We start from the raw sequence: 21,152 nt of genomic DNA on the forward strand, positions 1-21,152 counted from the left end.
CATCCAGCCTTTTATTCTTGGACACCAAAAATCCTATATGTGATTGTATTTCCTTACAACCAATTGCTTTGGCTACTAGGAAGCTCAGAGCCAAATTTGTGGCCCAGTTCTCACAATTGTAAGGGATCTTATGGTCTTCAGGTTACATGATTGTACCTCACTCTTGACTTCTAGCTCTCTACCTACGTTTTCTTATTACTCCATTATATATCTATCTATATATATATAGATATAGATATATATAGACTTAGACTTGTCCTTATATATATATATTTACTATATATATAAAATTGCTCCATTATATATATAATTACTATATATAATTACTATAAATATATATAACTACTCCATTTTATATAAATAATATATATAATATATAATATACATATTTATATATATATATAGATTTCTGTATTTATATCTATCTACCTAGCTAGTTAGCTGCATTACACATATCTATGTAAGCTGAATAAATTGTGTGTGTGTGCATGTGTGTGTGCACATGTGTGCAGGTCCAGGTCAGATTATTTTTTAAATGTGATAATTTGGGAAGTGGTTTGAAGATACATTCTGCAACCTGACATGAAACTGTTGCTTGTATTTAAATTTCACTTTCCTAAGCATTTCTGCAAATTGTTTGCTTAAAGTAATTAAGTGAATGCTGAAGAGTGGTGCATTCTCATCTGTCTCTTGCCTTGTGATCTTGTGCCACTTCAGGGAGTGGTTTTGCTCCATTGAAGGTGGCCTGAATAGCTCATACCTGTCCCCACTCCCTTAGATTCTCATCATATGAGGTATTTTGCCTATTTGTAGACAAATAGACACACAGTGTGTGTCTATTGAAAGAACATGCTAATGTTTTCAGCTCTAAATGCATCCCTGGTTCTACTTGAGAGGCCTGGCCTGGTCCTTGTGCATAGGAAAAAACATTCTGTTCTCCATATTGGAACTTTCTGAAATCTTCAAGGAAAGTTCAACCATACTCAGTTCAGCCCTCAGTTAGGATTCTGAGAGCTTAAGTTTTAACACAGGTAAACAAGCAACTCTAAAGTTTCATTTTAAGATGCTTAGTGTAAATAAGTACAGAATTTAATTTTGTGAAAAAGCAGGCTAGTGTTAAACCTGTGGAAGGAACCTTATTTTCCATGTTTGTATTTTCACTTGTCCAACATTTTATCATATTTAGGCTGCATCCAGTGATTTTTTTTTAAAGCTCTGGCCTTGAGATTATTTTAAACTGCACTGTGTCCCAAGTTTATTATGTTAATAAAGAAAAATGCTTACCTATGGCCAATGATCCTAATGGGAGTGCAATGTGAACCTAGTTTCAATGAGGCTTTTCAAACATTGACTTTAGAATTTGCTGATCTCATTTGTGTTTAAGTCACCAGGAGATCAATACAAGGATCCACCTAGGTGTGTGAGGGTACCTGAGGAGCTGGCTGTACGTTCAATCAAGCATTTCCTCTCACCTTCATTTACTTTATCTTAGACTTGTCCTCTAATACTTTGCTATATATTTGTTTTTTTCAACACTACCACAAAAATCTTCATGGGCAGGAATTTTGTCTACCACTTCTCATAGCACCTAGAACATTCTGTGTATGTAGTACATGTGCAAATTCTTAAGAAATGTTTTCCAAGTAAAACTTAATTCAGTGTAACACTTATTGAGCCTCTACTATGTGGGAGGCATGGTGCTTCATGCTTTGAGGAACATAAAAATGAATGTAGCTCCTGACTTTAAGGAACTTGATAGCAAAAACAGTAAGTTTTCTAATGAGAATTCCTTCTTTGATTTGTATTTGGCTCTTTGGAAGTAGACTGAGTAAATGGAACTGTACCTTGTTACTAGAATTATGGAGGGTATATTGACTAAGGGCCACATTGACTGTGGTTGGACCTCTTCCAAAGGAACATTTTTGTCAGGACAGGCCAACGGGTACGTCTTGAGATCACGAGGCATGAAAGAGGATGAGATTCCTGAGTATGTGGTTACAGTAATATTTGTCAAAACATGGTTTACAAATACCTGCATCTTAAATACTGCTAAATACAGATTCTTGGGCTTGAACTCAGATCAACTGAGCCCAAATCTCTGGGAGTTAAGCCATAGAATTCACAAATTCTTCACTCTTACAAACTTGGGCGAGTGATTCTGAAGTTTGAAAACCATTGATCTAAGGGTTGGTGTGGCGAGAAATATGCGCGGAGGATAATAATTGAAATGAAACTTAGCAATTTGCTATTTATCCCCTTTCTCAATGTTCTCCATGTTCCCTAATCATTATGTACCTTCTGTAATGGTTCTACATTACCTTGAAATAAACAAATGCCTTAGGTTATCACATTAGAAATATAAAACTATGGGCACCTGTGTGGCTCAGTCAATTGAGCATTTGATTCTTTCATTTGATCATGGTTCAGGTCATGATCTCGGGGTTGTGAGATTGAACCCTGTATCAGGTTCCACACTGGGCAGGGAGTCGGCTTGAGATTCTCTCTCCCTTTCCCTCTGCCCTTCTCTCTCTCTTAGAAAAAGAAAGAAATATTAAAACTAACTTTGTAGAGTGAAGATCATTATTTTTTTCCAATTGAAGCACTCAGAGAGAAGAATCAAACTGTACCGTCATCCGCACTCATATCATGGATGACTGGATGGACTGTGCTTTTACCTGTGGTGTGGACTGCCGGGGCGAGGGCAAGTACCCATGTCTTCAGGTGTTTGTGAACCTCACCCATTCAGGTCAGAAAGCTCTCCTACACTATAATGAAGAGGCTGTCCAGATAAATTCCAAGGTAATGTAAAGTTCATGTAGTTAAAGAGTTCTAATTATAGCCCCCTTTCCATGCCAGACTGTCTCCAGCAGAGTGCAATACCTGGGACCATCTCTGGGAATAAATCTGTTTCCCTCCGGTGAATGCCTCTATAGTGGTCTAAGGATAAATAAAGCTAAAAACATTCTTGGAGGTAAAAGCAGGGTACATAGAATGGAATGATTCCAATTTCACAAACTAGTGTCTGACATTTATAGGCTGAGCCAGTGAACAGTCATTTGTGGGCAGTCTTACTTTTAGAGGTCCCACTCCCTATCATATCAAAAATGTTAAAATATACTTATAATCCATCTTAAATCAAGTAAACAATTTTTCTTATCAAAGAAATTAAAGGATTATTATAATTCTGAGTTTAATAGGTTACTTGATTGGTTCATATGATGTATAGTGTACATTTACACCTGACTATGAAAGTTAGGTTGCACTAGATTAGTTGACATGCTATCTAGTCTTTACTTAGGCACTAATCAGTCTTATGATTTGTTTTGTTTTGGATGCAATAATTTTTAAGGTCTCAAACGTTTCTGTAGGACCTAAGCACAGTGCTTTCAGTGCCTAGTGGATATGCTTTAAAAAAAAAATCACAGCTGACAGATCCCTTCTTCACTGGTTCTGTCTGCCAGGAACCAAAGCCTATGTAGGATCCCTCTCTGTGCCTAGGGTAAAGCCTCAACATGCTATCTTTTAGGGGAAGATTTTACTATGGGAAATCAAGATAAATATGCTAGAGGCATTAATAGGTGTTGAAAGCATATAGTGATCTCAATAGACATTTGTTGAATGGATAGAGACTGAGTGCCTGTATGTGGAGGGAGCGTGGTCCTTATGAGGCTGGTCACTGCATCTTCTGCAATGTCTGTATTCTAAGAATTTTTCCCCACATTTCTGCTTTATGCCTGGAAATGGCCCTTTCATTCTGTGCCCTCCTGCCCACTCTTCATGAGCTCTGCAACAGGTTTCATCATTGAAACTCTCCAGTAATAGCTTCAGTTTTAAGGTCTTTCTGAATTAAAGCTGTTGTTTAAATGTGTGGTCTTTCAGTGTCCTCATCTTCCTTCCTCTTCCATATTCCTAGTGCTTTTACACACCCAAGTGCCACCGAGACAGGAATGATTTGCTCACCAGTGCTCTGGACATAAAGGAGTTCTTCGATCACAAAAACGGGACCCCCTTTACATGCTTCTACAGCCCAGACAACCAATCTGAAGATGTCATTCTCATAAAAAAGTATGACCAAATGGTTCTCTTCCACTGTTTATTTTGGCCTACGCTGACTCTGCTAGGTGGTGCCCTGATTGTTGGCATGGTGAGATTAACACAGTACCTGTCCCTACTGTGTGAAAAATATAGTGCTGCACACAGAGATGAGGTGGGTGGCAAAGTACCTTATGTGGAACAGCATCAATTCAAACTGTGGAGTGTGGGGAGGAGCAAAGCAAGGAGCAGAGAGATCTTAAGATGGTGGCCAGATTAAAGTCTTGGCCTATGGATGCTTGGTGCTTTTTGCCTCTGAGGACCTAATGATGCCACTTGCAGACTAATCATGTAGAGGCAATTCAAACATTTAAAAAGTCTCATTATGTATTCTAGTTTTTCTATAAATACATACAAACTCACCCTCTTTTCTTCTAGCCTAAATTTCTTTCCACGTGCATCAAGGCAGCGCTTTTTGTTCCTACATGGCAACATGAGCTCCAGGTAGCTATGCTTTATCTTATTTTGGCTTTATTGGAACTCACTGGTGTGGGATAAATGATGAGGGTATCTACCTATTGAGTACTGAACAAGCAGCCTAGTTCTCTGCAGCAGAGTTTACATCAAAACATTTTTCAAAAAAAAAAAAAAATAGTAACGAGCAAGTCATTTACTGTTAGGAAGATTGTAATCTGGTAATTTCAAAAAATGTGGACCTACCATTTTTTGGAATGGTGGACCTCACCATTCATGATAAAGGAGGAAAGCCCCTGCCTAGCAAATTCACTAAGTTTAGAGCTATTCATACTTAACCTTGCCATGTACTATGTAATTTTGCTTTCAGCAACATTTTTCTAGTTAATTATGCTTTCCATAGCTAATCTTATTCTTTGTGCACATTCTGGTGGGAGTGGGAGAGATGGCCAGAAATGTGAAGCAGGGAGAAGCTGTACTGAATGGAATTTAAGATTCATGTCAGATGATTCACATTGTAGAGAGGTCCCACGTGGATAGTCAGCAAATGTCCGTACCTTAATTAATGACTCAACCATGGTTATTAACTAATGAATGTCAAAAGGCTCTCCCAATAAGGGCTTTCCAGAGTAAGCTGAATTACGAGTTGAAGACAGGGTTTGCTGTGAAAACCAATATGCCTTAAAGTCTTTAAAATTTTACTAAAAAGTCTTATATCATAGATAATAGAAAGATGAGACTTTTGAAGCAACTTTTATATGCAGATGTAACCAAAACAGGAATTTTGTTTCTAAGTTAATATTATGCCTTTTAGCAGTAAATTTCAAGTCACAAATGACTAAGTAGACTGGATAATTAGAGCAATATTGACTTGACAAGGAATGAACAATTTTGGTGCTTTCTCCTCTTTCTAGTGTGTAGTAGTAGAGAAAACATGTGTCTCAGCGGATTTATTTGAATTCCTAGGCCATAATTACAACTTTTCAGATATGTATCCTTGGGCAATTCAGCTGAACTGAAATGAAAGTTCTAACCTCTCTCTTCTCATTTATAAAATGAGGATAATCTCTTCCTCATGGGGTTAAGGGATAAACAAGGTAGAGTATGTAAAACACCTTGCTCAGTTTCTGGCACCTAGTTAAAGTGCTTAAAAATGTTAGTAGACAAATTTTTTTTTTACTAAGTTTCTTTCTTCTTCTTCTTCTTCTTCTTCTTCTTCTTCTTCTTCTTCTTCTTCTTCTTCTTCTTCTTCTTCTTCTAAAGAGAGGAGTATTTAATTTTTTTAATTTTTAATTTTTTAAAGATTTTATTTATTAATGAGAGACACAGAGAGGCAGAGGGAGAAGCAGGCTCCTCACAGGGAGCCCGATATGGGACTCAATCATGCCCTGAGCCAAAGGCAGATGCTCAACCACTGAGCCACCCAGGTGTCCCTTTTGCTAAGTTTCAATATTCGGTCAGCCTTATCCTTCCTTTGAGTGTATGCCCAAAGGAAATGAAATCAGTACCTCCAAGAGATATCTGCATTCCCCAGTTTGTTGGAGCATTACTGATAATAGCCAAGATATGGAAACAACCTGCGTCCATCAACAGATGAATGAACTGTGATCTCACACATACACACAATGGAATATTATTCAGACTTAAAAAAGGAGATCCTGCCATTTGCAACGACATGGATAAACCCAGGTCTTTATGCTAATAAGTAAAATAAGCCAGACACAGAAAGGAAAAAAATTGCATTTCACTTGTATGCGGAATCCAAAAATGTCAAACATATAGAAGCAGAGTAGGATACGTAGAGTAGGATGGTGATTTTTGGGGGGTAGTCAGGTGGGAGAAATGGGGAGATGTTAATTAGAGTGTACAATCCTTGTTATGAGTAGTAAGTCCAGAGATCTCTCATACAGCATGATGGCAACAATACTATATCGAATACTGGAAATTTGCTAAGAAAGTAGATTTTAGGTGTTCTCATCACACAGACACCCATACACAAAAGGTAACTATGTGAGGAGACAATACACTGATTAGCTTGACTATAAGCATTCGCTATATATCAATATCAAATCATACTATACCTTAAATACATAAATTCTTATTAAAAAATAAGATAAAATTCAGTCAGCCTTGGTACCTTTCATTGGACAGTTGGTTAGAAGGGCTAGTATATGGAGCTGTAGGGGAGGATTCCTTTCCACTTCCTCTTAGCTAAATATAATATGCATTTAAGGTCCAGGACATGCTGTTTAAGAGGTTGTGGTAAATTATTTTGTATACCAAAGACTTTCCCAAAATAAAACGATGTATGCACAATTTTCAATCATTTTGTAAATTGAGATCCTATATATTTCTTAAGGACATATCTCTAGTCCATTTCTTAGTTTCACACGCATCTAACAACATTCAGTTCGTGGAATTTTTCTAATACATTCAAAACCACTGATTCAAAACCTAAAAAGTTTTTGAAGTATATAACCTGAAGTGTTTCAATTACTAGTTTTCCACTCACCTAGAGTGTAGCTACTTGGTTCCTCTCATAATCTCATCTCAGGAAAAGCGAGACATTATGCTTGGAGAACAAAGTCAATTGAGAACAATGTTAATTCAAAGTCACAGCAAACCATTTGGCAAAGAAACAAAGTTCAAGCAATTATTTGCTGTTAACTGCTTAGAAGTACAAAGTATCAATGCCCACATGTATTATTGGTTTGAGAAAAGCCCAGACTCACCTTTTGCAAGGTTTACAGTAACTGATAGTGAAACCAGTTTACTTCTAGCCTAACCTCACTTTTGGGTTCTGGTCTTTAACAGACTTGAAAAAAACTCTTGTCTACATATACAAACACATTCATACATGTATGTGTACACATGTATTTCTGCTTGAAATACAAACAGGTAATTCTTCATGCTTAAAGGAAGTTAATGTTCAAACAGATATTTCTTTAATAGTCATCATTTTACTGGGGCAAAAAAATTGGCTTTTAAGGCATAATAGTTTCAGGTTTTCAATCAACTATTCTTAGTCATTATTGGTAAGAACTCAAGTTTAGCTAAATTTTGATTATTGGCAACATTGGTTGGCTTTTAAGTGTTCAAAAAAAGCAAAATATAATTATCACAGTTTTTTTTGTTTTTGTTTAAGATACATAGTACACTAAGGACCGTTTGGACACAAGTCAGTTTTTCTTTTTTTTAATAAACAGCGTGATGTTACAGACTGCAAAGTTAAAAGAAAAGCAGACATTGACAGTTTTTGATGAGCACAAACAGTAAGTGCAGTCACAGGCCAAACTTCTTGCTAGGAACAGCAAGACTGGGAAGAGGTCTTAAATTTAGTGACACTGTATTATTCTATATTCTCAGTACAAAAACACATGCATTTTGCTGTGTCAAATCCTTTTTGGGCCATCATTAAAAGAACATTTAAAAACATTTTTCTCCTAATGAATGCATTATACCACAGGACTTCAATTCATTGAATGACAAAATATAGAGAAATAGATTTGCTACAATAAAAGGGGCCAAAAAGGGTGGCGGGGGTTCTTCTTGAAGCTTCCAAAGTCAACATTTGATGTGCTAGTAGTCTTCTTTTGGTAGTGCCACATTCCCCAAGATATTAAAGTGTTATGTTCCAAAAGGATAGATTCTTTTAGGTTTTATTTAACCCCATCAAGCCAGAAGACTAAGTCACATTGAAACTATTAATTGTATTTGAAACTTAGGTTCCATAGCCAAAAAAACATTTCTAGAAACCACATGAAGTCCAAGCTCTCCAACCACTTTGGAACAAAAATTAAAACTGATACGGGGCTTGTTCTTATGAAACCAAGAGGTCATGACTACATTTGGAAATTCATACTAGAATTAAGAAGTTTAGTCTTATTAAAGATATTTTGAGAAAATATAAAACAATGAAAGTTTTCTGCCTCCTTGCTTACCTAGAAGGAGATAACAAAAGTAAGAATCACCTAAAAATATACATGGCTCTTAGCATAACCACAAAATTATTGTAGTGACAGATTAAATAAGGTTTCAGATCGATGTGCAGACTTAACTGGCTTACAAAATGCTTTTAAAAAAAAACCTTTCCATACTTACCAACATGAAGAATGGAGTCTACTTACTGTTGGTAGTGAAAATCAGTTACCTAAACTACACTAAACGTACAACGGACTGATTCCCACCCCACCCCAAACACCCCCCAACCCCCCACTAAAACTCATATGTAGTTGTGTAAAACTTAAGTCAGAAAATTTCCTTGTGGCTCATAACTGTCACTTTATGCTAACTAGCATGGTTGTAATATTAACATGTCTAAAACTAAGGAGAAGGAATGGCGCTTTATGGATAAAAAGGAAGTGTGAAACCTTCATCAAGTGGGATACTCGGATGAAATAAGCTTATTTAAAAACTAACATCCCAACTTGGGAAACTCCTAATAAATTCTAAACACTTCTGAGCTTTAGAGCCTGATGTTTACATCTTTTATAAAAGATGCCTCTTGACTAGGGGTAGCAAGCAGTGTGTACACAAATAAAAATGTGTGCAAATACACACACACTAATTTCACTAATAATAAAGAAAAGAGAACAAACTGATTTCGAATGCCGAATTTAAGAACCTAGTACCATAAGCCTCCTGGCGCTAGAGCCTTTTCCATGGCTGGAGCAATGATTAAATTTTTTTTTATTTTTTAATTTATTCATGATTAAATTTTAACCAAAAATTGTTCTCAAGTCTCCAATGCCATTAAAAACAAGGCATGCCAACTCTGACTTTTTATAAATCTAAACTATGGTGCTCTGGAAATTTCTGTAACATCAGAGCCTAAAGTACTGAATTGTGACTTTTTTTTTCCTTATTAACCTTCTGAGGTAGAGTTACCAATCCAATTTTATTAGGACCATAGTTAACTTGAACTAAACCCCATGACCTTTGAAAGAAAAGAAAAAAGGCTTCCCAGGCCGTGGCACATAAGATACACTTATACTTTTAATGTAATAATCAAAAAATAAAAATGGTTTGTGTTTATATTTTTAAAAAACAGCCCAGCTGTATTACTCTGTCACCAAGAATTGTTATCTGAGGATCCTGTCATTGCTGAGTTTTATATAGTTCAGCCTTCACAATCCTATCTTGATGAAGAGTTCATTCCCTCATGATATGCACAATATACTCACAACTTCCTGCCTTCTCTTAGAAGGCTCCATCTAAGGCTCCCCTTGGAAGTGCCCCTCTGAACAGAACAGACATGAAGACTGTAACTCATTCAAACAACTCCTCCCTGTTCAGCCTCCTCCTCTACATTCCCCTCTTCTCAAAAACATTTGAAGTATGAAAGTTGTTTTTAAATAGTAGAAGCACCACAGTCCATTAACACCACATATGGTCTTTAAACTGAAATATTTTAGTGATGTCTTGGACATCAAAATTTATTTTTAAGGTGGATTCTGAGTGTGTGGGTCCAGCCCAGGTCTGCAGTTTGTGCAGACATAGAAACAAAAGAAAGTTAAAACATTCAGAAAAAAGTTAACCTGCTGGCCTTAAAATAATGCCAGAAATCAATTTTTTTCAAAGAGTTGGCAAGCATGGGCTATTGGTCAGAATATGAATTAGGTGAATTTACAAAATCATTAAGAAACAAATCCAAGTTTATGTGCTGTGAAATTTCCATGGTTCCTTTAAAGTAGATAGGCTGCTCATAATTTTTTTTATAATGCTAAATCATTCAATTTTTGATGGAAAAAGAATACAGATGGACTGTGTTTTACCTATGTGAAAATCACCAATCCATTTAAAATAAAATCCAAGAGGGTATATACATTCTAATCAAGTCATTGATTATTTTCCTGATTAATAAGAACTACACTTTACACAAAATACTTTATCAGCAGCTGTTTTCATCAAAAAACCAATATTCATAGTTTCACAGTTGAAAAAATTACACATTAAAATATTTTACAATTCATTGTATATTCACCACGTTCCCATTTCCTAAAGGGCTTGTAATATAAAGCAGATTAAAAGGGAAAACCTCAAAGTAGATTACTTTGACACTGAATTTTACAGAGGACACTGAGAACCACAAAAAGCTTAGGTTCTATCATAAAATAGCGACCAAATTCCATTCTTCTTTAAAAAATCCAATTAGAAACATCTTTTTTTTAAAAAACCAAATTCTACAATATGATTAACAGATTTCAAATTAACAGCAGTCTAAAAATCTTCAAAATAAATGATTCTGTATAGCTGAGAATATGATTAAAAAGTTAAAACATGATTTTCAGAGTCTATCTTACTAGAGTGTGTTTAAAATTAGGTTTTATTTTCCTTAAACCTGCTTGGTTTTTCCCCCCTACAAAATACCTTGAAGGAACTATTTCTCAAGTGACTACATGAAACCGTAGAGTCAATAATCAGTTATACCACATTCAATGACAAGGATGGTTGGCCACAGGAACGGACCAATCCATGAAAGTGGTCTGACACTGAAGTACCTGGAAACAGCTTACCCCTGACTTGACATCCTAGTCACCCCATGTAGCATTCAGTTCAATTTTTGGCTTTGCCTTCTGAGCACGACTTGACCCTTTTTTCTTATTTTTAATGTTGTTTGCTTAAACTCTGCTTGGATTTGTTTAAAATTTACTTTGTTTTCAGCGAGATTGTTTAATCATTCTTTGTAAAATTTGTCTACACTTCTTCCAAAAGAATAGACTTGGTTGTAATAACTATTGAAAATAAATGTAAATGATGAAATAAGCTATGTGGCTTGTGTTTAAATGGTAGAGAGGTCTCAGGGGAAGGGGACTAGCTGGACTGATGTGAGACATGCAAAGATCATATAAATTTTGTGCAAGGAAGCTCAAAGCTTTTTTGGCACTCAGGTAAAAACGCTGTTCTCTGTTAAGTCTTCAGTCTCCACCATCAGAGTTCCAGATTTGTACCATTTCATTGAGTTTTCCTGTAATTAATCCCTGATATAGAAAAGACTGGGATGTTAGTATGTATTAACTGAATATATCTAAAAGGCACAAAATGTTAAAGAAGTTTTAAGAAGTTATGAAATCTATATCTGCAAAAGAATCTATTTGGCTTCCTGCTTAAAATGGGAGTTTAAATTCTTCTTAACTATTCCAAGACAGTTTACAGAAAGAAGTTCCCCTAATCTTCAAATTTATTTTTCTTGTTGGCAATATTATATACATGCTTTAGTGAAGTACCTAAGTCTCCAATAATTAGGCCCTTTAAGGGCTCTAAAATAGCCAAATATTAAGAGTATTTGAATTAGAGTCCCTTATTCACTATTCAAGACTTCTATTATAGGTAACTGATTTCATAAATGAATATCGTTTTAGTGATGCTATTTTACTAGAGTATATAATGTGCACTTTTTATAAAGTTGTATTCCAATAATATGCCTAATCTAGAAAACTGTCAGTAAATTATTGCACTTTTTCTGGTGTGGCACCCGGACATTTGCTAAAGCTATTTCCTAGGGCATTAATCATTCATTTCAAATACTGAGTAAAATATCAGAGTCTAGAGTGATGACTAGCATTAGCCCCTACACCTTGGGTCAATGTTTTCCAAAGTGTTTAAGAATGTATTCTGTACTCAAATGCAATTTAATAAAGTTGGACAGTGAGCCCTAATTGCTTGGAAATGGGACATGACCTTAAAATGGTTTAAAATCCTACTTTTATTATCCAGATATTGCATAAATAGCCTAAAAAGGTAAAAAGTTTGTGGTTTCTATTCCCCCATATTATAAAGTATTATTCATGAGCATACCTCAGCAGAGGGGTTGAAGCAATCAGGAAGATACTCTATATTGTGTTAATTTTGGTAACTAGTTTCATGACTGAGGCATTATCAACTATAAGAGATGGAAAATGGGGGAGTTACATGAAAACAAAGAAATAAAAAGAAAGAGGATGAACTTTAATCTGTTTTCCTTATGCAATTATACACTAGTCATTGGTATAAATGGGATAGTGCCTGAGCCTCACCCACAAACCAAGAGGAAAGCTGACCATGCTGCTACGAACAATAAAAAATTTGGGGTGCAAAACAATGCATGACTACGGGACAGATCATGTAAATAAAGAATATATATTAATGATAGTTTCTATAATATAAATAGCCTTTAATAAAAAAAATAATCTTTTTAATAACATTAATACTCACTTCTATTTTCTGGAAACATGCATGAAAAATGTATTCAATTCAATTGCAAAAGGAGAAAAAAAAAATCAACCTAAGGTGAATACTGTACAATTCTGGAGCAAGAACTAGTCCTGCTCATTCTTTCTCTATAATGATTATTTTACTTTGTGGGAGCCCAGAATTTCCCTGGGAAGTAAGAATCAGATTCTTGTAAATACTGTCCAGAAAAAAAAAAAAACCCAAAAACACCACCTTATAACAGGTCTCATTTGTGACTGCTTCCAAAACTTTGCAGATAAGACCTCAAATCATTAAAAGGTTTGATTTATTAAAAAGGAAGTCTCTGGTGAAATCTCAAGAGTCCCTTCCACCCCAAGCATTTTTCTTCATTAAACAAGGAGTCAAAAAAACCCACTTCAAACTATAAATTGAACAGCAATGGAAAAATAAGAAATCTTCATTATTTTTCTAATCTCAATGTAATTTAACACCAAACTTTAGTTTCCTTGGACCTAATGCAATAATAGATTTCGCTGTGTCCACAATTTCAAAACATAGAACATTTGCAAGACAAAAAAAGAACATCATTCTTTTTCCTTCTCCATAATTTCTATATATTTTGGGGTTTTTTTGTTTTGTTTTCTTTTTTAAAAAAAGATACAAACAATCTTCAAAGTTTACCTTTTTGGACTTTAAGGCATAACATGAAATTGCGCATTATTCTAAAGCTTAATTTTGAAATGAACTAGTTTAGTGCTCTCAAACCCTGTTTGCGTTTACATTATTTAAATTATATAGTATTTTATTTCTGTTCTTGTGTAAATTCTAATGCTGTTCATGGATTGTGCAATTCCTATGCAATCAGTCTTTGCCTGTTGACAGTTATTAACAGTGCAGTATAGAATCCAGATAATGAGCTTTCGGTTTCTCAGTTATCATTTCAGTTCAAAGCATGCTGCTTAATGGTGTGGAAGATCCAATCCATTTTTGTTGTCCAGCCACCATGATGTGCATCATTCATCTGTTTCATGAAATATTCCAAAGCCTCTTGTTCAGTTTTATCTAAAGCTAGGGTCTTTCGAATGTATGCAATATCATCAAAAGATTGTAGTTCTGGCATTCCAGAGCCAAGCATCATTGAGAAAAGATTTATGAAGAGATTGGCATGCTGCCGAATAGCTAGATAAGCCTTGTAACACATCTCCTGAAACCTATAAGTAATAAGAACAGTTTGATCAGTATGGAGCAAATGGGATTAATACCTTCAGGTCTCTGCTCAAATGTCACATCCATTAGAGAGGCCTTCTGGGGCAAACCTATAAAAAATACCACTCCTCTCCCGACTCCCCTTATCAACACTTTCTGTCCTCTTTACCCCACACTAGAATGTAAACTTTGAGAGTCCATAAGGATTCTGTTTACTGCTTTATCACCAGCACCTAGCATGGCACCTCAGTAGTTTACTAGGGGTTTATTAAATGTAAGAATTGGTCCATACTGAAGGCTTTAGGATTTAGGCTAGGGCCAGGACAGAATTATAGATAAAATGGAATTTTATAGAAAGTTTTAGAAAGTCCTTTAAGGTTTAAGATAGACTGATGATCTACCAGAAGGCAGTTAGAAAAATTAAGAATAAACGTGATAATTATAGTTGATTGATTTCCTTAAATCATAGGACGAAGAAATGCTGTCTTAAGCACTATACATTATTTAACAGTATAGAGAAGACATAGTCCAATTACTTATACAGCAGTAAATAAAAACCTTTATTATAGTTAGAAGTTTGAGAATCACTTTCTTAGGTCTTAATTAACTAAGTAAATCATGTCAGGCCTTGATTAACTTAATACATTGATTTTTTCTTTCCATTTTTCTTCATAGCATTGCACAATAAATAAATACATTAAGATACTCAGTTATGCTAAAATGTTAATAAAACATTTTATATTGAAAAATATCAATGATTTTTGATAGAGCAGCAAAAATTCTGTATTTTGTATTTTTGATTTCTTGAACTTACCTCTCAAATTCTCTTGTTTTTGTGCATTCCTGGGCTCCTTTACTAATCACTATTAAGAAATCTTGTGTCAAAACAAATGGCACACGTTCCCGTTTATAACCAAATTTTTTCTTCTTATGGTCCAAAAAGTGTCCAAAATCTATATGAAACAGCTTTCAAAAATAAAGAATTACATTATAGCTTGACAAATGCAGAAGTACAATATCCTGAATTAATAAATTTAAGAATGAATGCTAAAACATTCTAAAAAGAGAAAGCTATTACTTGTCCATCATCTTTAACCATGATGTTACTATTGTGACGATCTCCAATTCCCAAAATGAAGGTAGCAACACAATATCCAGCACATGAACGTGTGAACAGGTCAATGGCTGCATCATATCTACAAAGAAGAAATAAACACCTGATGAGAGTAGTGTGGAAATATAGAGTAATCCAGTCCAAATTGAGAAAGGATGGTCAAATCTGTATTGAAGAATGAAAACAATCATTAATTAAGAAGAGGAAGTAATTATGTCCAAAGATTTGAGATAGAAAGGATATTTCTAGATATCCTCTGACTAAAACATAATTTTTCTTATGGTGAAAAAATACTGAATGTGTCATGAAAAAATGTTTTTTCTAACCATTTTAACAATGGACTAGAAGGTAAATTTTGAAATGTTCAATGTTGATCTTTAAAAAAAAGAATAAGCAATAAAGAAAAACCCATTTTAGATACCTAAAATTGAATGTATAAAGTTGGGTATATAGGGTTTCCCCACAATCATAAGTAATTCTGATCATTCAAACATAAAATCTCAAATATTTCAAAAGGTAAGCATATTTCTTTTCAAAGTAAGTACAAATGTTTTCTCTGGTCTCAAAGAAATGTACAGAATTGTTAAAAGACTCGTCTAACCAAACCTTAGATTGACATAGGAAGAAAAGAATAATAAACTCACATTTCTCCTTTGTTCTTGTCTTTGAGCCACTGGTGTAGTGTGTGGCTGTTGAACTGCAGTGCACCTTTCAGGCCACCTTTGCACTGAATCTGCATAATAGTGTGAGAATTTCGCACCACCTCAATAAGTCCGACACAGTCACCGATTGACAGACAACCATAAGGTAACATTCTGAAAAAAGATCAAAACATTTGCAATTAAATGATGGAATTTTAAAATAGCAAATATCCAGTAGGCTAATACAGGAATATTCTTTTTGCAAATTTTCACACACGACCTTTACTCCTTTAGTTTTCTTTTAAAATTAGAAAAATACTAGAAAAATTCTCAAAATTATCTGCCATCATTTGTTATAATCTTCAAGTAAGAAAGCATTTAATTGTATAAGAGAAAAGCATTAAGAGGATTACTGTGGCAATCAAAATTTTATAAACATTTTTAACTTTAAAAATATGGGTGAATTTCAGTTTAACTGACATCTAAATAATACTTCAGGGCAGTAGTTCTCAAATATTTGGTCTCAAGACTCACTTTATACTCTTAAAAATTACTGAGATCCCAAGGAACTTTTATTTATGTGGATTATATTTACTGATATTAGCAATCAAAATAGAGAAAATTTAAAAATTAAGCATCAATTCATTTAAAAATAAAAAATATTATTGATCATATAAATAATATCTTTTATGAAACAAAAATATTATATAAAAAACTCTTAGTAATAAGAGTGACACTTTCCCATATTTTCTAATTTTTTTAAGCACGGCTTCACATGTGACTTTATCATATTCTACATTGGTCATTTGGAAGATATTAGTTCACTGAGTTATCACCTTTCAGATGGTGATACTTTCATTATACCAACTAAAAAAAAATCACAATTGTTAATATTGCCTCTGATCTCATCAGAAAAATCTTTACTTTGGGGAAGCTCTTATGCTTCTGGTGGTGCATACAAGTTTTTCCAAATTTTAATTTTTGCTTGAAAGCTCAAAGACATCCTATCATTCATTCATTTTCTAGAAAATGTCAGCCAAATACCCATGTCTCAATAACCAAAGCTTGCCTATTAGTTATTTAAGTAAAAATAGCGTCCCATGGAAAAAGCACCTAGTTTGGCTTGCAACCGTAATCACCCACAAATGCCTTTTCTTGATAAAACCATATTTGGGTCTGCGGCAGAACTGCTATATGGGTACCTCCCATTCATCACAGGGTATTAAAAAGGACATGTAGTCAAGGGAGATATGAGCATTTAAAGAAAATATGAAAAAAACATCCCAATTGGCACATAAGTACGAAAGAACTCTGTTGTTCTCATAAGCTACTAGTGTCCATGCTTTCTTTCTTTTACTTAAGTTCCTAAAACAAATAGTCTACACTTATTTTCATTTTCTCAATTCCATGTAACATAACTTCTATGCCTACCATTCTATTGACTCAACTTTTCTTACGTTAACCATGAATCATCCAATCTAAGGGCTTTTTCATAGTCCTTAGGCTCTTACATCCCCTGAAGCACCCAATCACTGTAAACTGTGAATCTCTCCACTCTTTTGGGTTCTGTGAAATACTTATTCTGATCTAGCTATCCCTTTGAGTATTTCTTTTATGGAATCTTTCCTTCTATCTGCCCTGGTAAATACAGGAATTTCTAAAGGTTGGAATCCTGCTCATTCTCTCTTACTTTACTTTTACTTTACTTTTCAATTTTATTACTGTTGAGCATGCTCATAGTTTAAAGAGTCACACAGTCCTATAAGGGTTGTTATATAAAAAACAACAACAAAACAGAGAATCTAAGTTTTAGACAAAAATGCTCTGACATTTTTTAAATAAATTTTTTTATTTAAAATCAAACTTCAAATAAAAAATTTTAAGTTATTTATGTTAAAAGAATTTAGAAAATATCCTAAGATTTAAAAATATTTTGAAGATCTAACTTACATTCCAATGATCTAGCTTAACTTTAAGTGCTTTTTAGCACAGTCACTTATTTACAATTAAATACAGTAATTACCAGAGTTATATAGTTAAATCCTTTACTCTGTCCAGTTCTGCATTCTCTTTTGTTTTGTACTTCTTTGGGGGCAGTGGTAGTAATGACATGTGTATCTCTCAGACACAGAAAATTATACCAAAAGAGGAAACTTGATTCATTCAACATTGTTTTTTGGAAAGCCGAAGGGATTAAGCAAAGAATCATGAGTTAAAAATTTGAAGTTGATGACTTAACTTTGTGCTTTAGCAAGTTATTTGACACGTCCATTTTTCTTCTTTGCAACAAGAGGGTTCTACTATGTGTCACTGATGTATTTTTATATACTAGTTATCCTCAATCTTTAAGAGGCATACAAATAAACCCTAACCTGCTCTGCTGCTACAGCTAGAGTTGACTCCTATGTCCACTTATGGACAAAAATGCTTTTGGAGAGAGCTGCCTTTGCTGGAATGACTCTACGTTTGCAAAGAGATGAGAAAGAGAAGGAAACACTGTGAGAAACAAATAATAAGGACAAGATGAAGCATGACAGAAAACTTAGATATAACTGTAGAAGGTTGGGCAGAAACCAACAGAATGGGAAAACTTTAAGAGGAGTTCTTTTCGTAAATTTTCCTTGTCAAACTGATTTAAGATTAGAGGCCTTATAATGTTTTAAAATTAGAAAATGTATATTATGAAAGAAACTTTGTTTCTCCTGAAAGAAAATAGGGGGCATTTGTGTCTCCTATGTCCTGTCCTAAACAGTCACATCCCAGACACAGCTGCAGAGTCTTTGCCAATTTATTAGAGATAGTTCTTCTTGCCTAGCTGAATCTCTTAGCTATTCTATGCCAAGAAAGAGGAAGACAAATGAAAGCAGTTGTAATCAACTAGTATTAATTACTACTCCCTACATTTCTTCACAAATACATGCTCCTTTATGCTTTATAACTGATATTTACTAATAGTTCACTTTTTCAGGATAACTTTCAACATATATGTTGCCTTACTGGTTACCTACCGAAGATCAAGACCTTGATTTTGCCAGATATTTTCCATAATGCGAATTATTTGAAGTGTTAGCATATCTTGTCGTAAATCTGCAATTCAAATAATATGTATCACCACTTAATGCCATAAATGCAAATCTGGTGTCATGTCATCATGTTGCTTTCAAACAGAACATAATGATAGCTGAATTTACTTTTCAAATTAATCTATAAGGAAGCAATATTTTGATTCTTTAAACCATTTTTTAAAAAGATTTATTTATTTATTTATTTATGACAGACACAGAGAGAGAGAGAGAGAGAGAGGCAGAGACACAGGCAGAGGGAGAAGCAGGCTCCATGCTGGGAGCCTGATGTGGGACTCGATCCCGGGACTCCAGGATCACGCTCTGGGCCAAAGGCAGGCGCCAAACCGCTGAGTCACCCAGGGATCCCCCCCCTTTTTTTTTTTTTAGGGATCCCCTTTTAAACCATTTCTAAAGTATCTGCACAAATCCATCTATATATGTAGGATAAGCTAGCATGTATTTCACAAAAATTTTAAATTAAAATATTTAAAGTACCTATGTTTTTAATCCTTAAATTTGAACCTGTTTATAAATATTGGGGTTAACAGAATTCAGGGCCGAAAAGTCATTAATCAATAGAAACCCATCAATGATATGCCTACTGCTTCCTGCCACAGCCTGTTTCCAAGTACATTAGGACCTTCTTTTTTTTGATTTCTTAGTAGACTATACTTTTCTTTTGTACCATATTGTAATTTTATTTTTGTAATTATTTGTTTAATGTCTCTCTTCTCTCTGCTGGACTGTAAACTTTAAGAGGGCAGGGATTCTGTTTTGTTTATTCTTACAATTTGATGGCCCAGCACATCAAATATTTATGGAATGAATGGATACACACACAGCTAAGTAAATAATAGTTAGAAACTTATTTCAGGCCTTTCAATTCTAAATTTAGTACTTCTTTTTAAAGGATTAACATAGTCTAAAGGTTAAGACATCTGTTTAATATTATAATGTTATATATTTTACCACATGCATATTCCTTAAATGGCTTTCAGTAGTTTTCATGGTTCATAAATATCCTGTGTATAAAAAGATAGCTAAATTCATGCATCATAAGTTCATTAATACTCTTTCTTACCATCCCCATTTTTAAAGATGATCTCATTGTTCTGAAAGAGTAACTCTGACATGATGTCTGGGTTCTCCCAATTCAACCACAGTGGCCTTTTTGCAGAGGACATAATTCGACACTCTTCAAGCCTTTAAAATAGTTAAAAACTTTACTAGGCACCTTACTTTTTAAATTTTTTCTACCCTCAAATTTCTTTTAAAATACAGACAGTACAGTTTCTTGAAGTGTTATAAAAATTTAAAACCTTCTCCTCAATTTCATTTATGAATTCAATTCTAAGGGAGTGTAAGGAAAAAAATAAACATTAAGCTTAAAACTTTCTTATATACTAGCATATGAATTTTCAACAAATATAGGGATATGCCATTCATTTTACAGGTACTACATTTCATTTTTTTATCCTATGAAACCAGAAATTCTGGCCAGAGAAAGTTTTAAACTCTATTATTAAAGTAATAAAAACTCATTCTGACTAAATGCAGTTCTGAACTTAAGAAACCTGAACAACTCTTATTTTGCAGGGTAGGATAATGGGAGAGGGAAGCATATAATTGAATATTCTGATTAAAATGGACTTATTTTTTCTCAAGATTTTCTCCAGGAAGGGTACTTGTTTAAATATATCAATAAAACTTCCAATAAGGTACATTACCTGAGATTTCCTAGTTGATGAGCAGGATTTAGAGGAGATAGAAAACCTTGTAGAGCATCCATGAAATCTGGTCGCCGCATTTGCTCAACTAAAAACTTCATCTGTACCTGATAAATGGGCACACTCATGTTTAGAAACTGATTTCCTGAAAAGTAAAACTAATTGCTAATCTCTTTTATATGTTGGAACCTCAGTATTGTATAGACTATGAATTAATATCCTGTATTCAGATTAGAAAGGTTTCTATCACACAGAGCAACACAACTCAGGGAGAGGCAGGAAGGACAGCATGGCCTACTCTCCCGTAAGAGCCCTGCTGACACAGCCCATGTTTTGGCTCTAGAGCAGGACTTGGTCAACTATGCCAGTTTTTGTAAATCAGATTGCACTGGATATAGCCATGCCCATTCATTTAGATATTGGTGGCTTTCACACTAGAAGAGCAGAGTTGAGTAGTTACAGCAGAGATTGCATGGCCTGCAAAGTCTAAAATATTTACTATCTGGCCTTTCCAGAAAAAATTTGCTGATCTTTGTTCTAGAGGAAAAACTACGGAAATATTGTGTTAGCTTAGTAACTTTATTTTTATGTGTTGCAGAAAACATATTCATTTTCTCTCTTGAGTAAAAAAGGTCTAGTGGGGCTAAAGGAAACTGGAAAAGGACTTATAAAAACATTTGTTAAACTGAGTCTCACACTATACTCAGGTTCCAGTATGTAT

At 34.4% G+C, this 21,152-nt stretch overlaps 2 protein-coding genes across 3 annotated transcripts in view; one reads left to right on the forward strand and one right to left on the reverse strand.

Annotated features, from left to right (window-relative positions):
• KCNMB3 (potassium calcium-activated channel subfamily M regulatory beta subunit 3) overlaps positions 1-7,766 on the forward strand; it is a 26,103-nt gene extending 18,337 nt beyond the window's left edge. The window contains exons 3-4 of one of the 2 annotated variants that reach the window (XM_041731571.1): positions 2,601-2,799; positions 7,713-7,766. In XM_041731571.1, coding sequence (XP_041587505.1) covers positions 2,601-2,799; positions 7,713-7,766 — 253 coding nt within the window. Of the gene's footprint in view, positions 1-2,600; positions 2,800-3,913; positions 4,313-7,712 lie in introns of those variants that run through there. The other variant, XM_041731570.1, reaches the window with a different exon arrangement.
• The window catches only part of PIK3CA (phosphatidylinositol-4,5-bisphosphate 3-kinase catalytic subunit alpha), an 80,944-nt gene continuing 67,477 nt past the window's right edge, over positions 7,686-21,152 (reverse strand). The window contains exons 15-21 of the mRNA XM_041731569.1: positions 20,432-20,538; positions 19,786-19,907; positions 18,648-18,726; positions 15,643-15,813; positions 14,963-15,080; positions 14,699-14,850; positions 7,686-13,889 (exon numbers count right to left, since the gene is read on the reverse strand). Of these exons, the coding sequence (XP_041587503.1) occupies positions 13,619-13,889; positions 14,699-14,850; positions 14,963-15,080; positions 15,643-15,813; positions 18,648-18,726; positions 19,786-19,907; positions 20,432-20,538 (1,020 nt within the window). The 3' untranslated portion in view covers positions 7,686-13,618. The remainder of the gene's footprint in view (positions 13,890-14,698; positions 14,851-14,962; positions 15,081-15,642; positions 15,814-18,647; positions 18,727-19,785; positions 19,908-20,431; positions 20,539-21,152) is intronic.

Source organism: Vulpes lagopus, chromosome 17, assembly GCF_018345385.1.
Source record: "Vulpes lagopus strain Blue_001 chromosome 17, ASM1834538v1, whole genome shotgun sequence".
NCBI classification, from domain to species: domain Eukaryota; kingdom Metazoa; phylum Chordata; class Mammalia; order Carnivora; family Canidae; genus Vulpes; species Vulpes lagopus.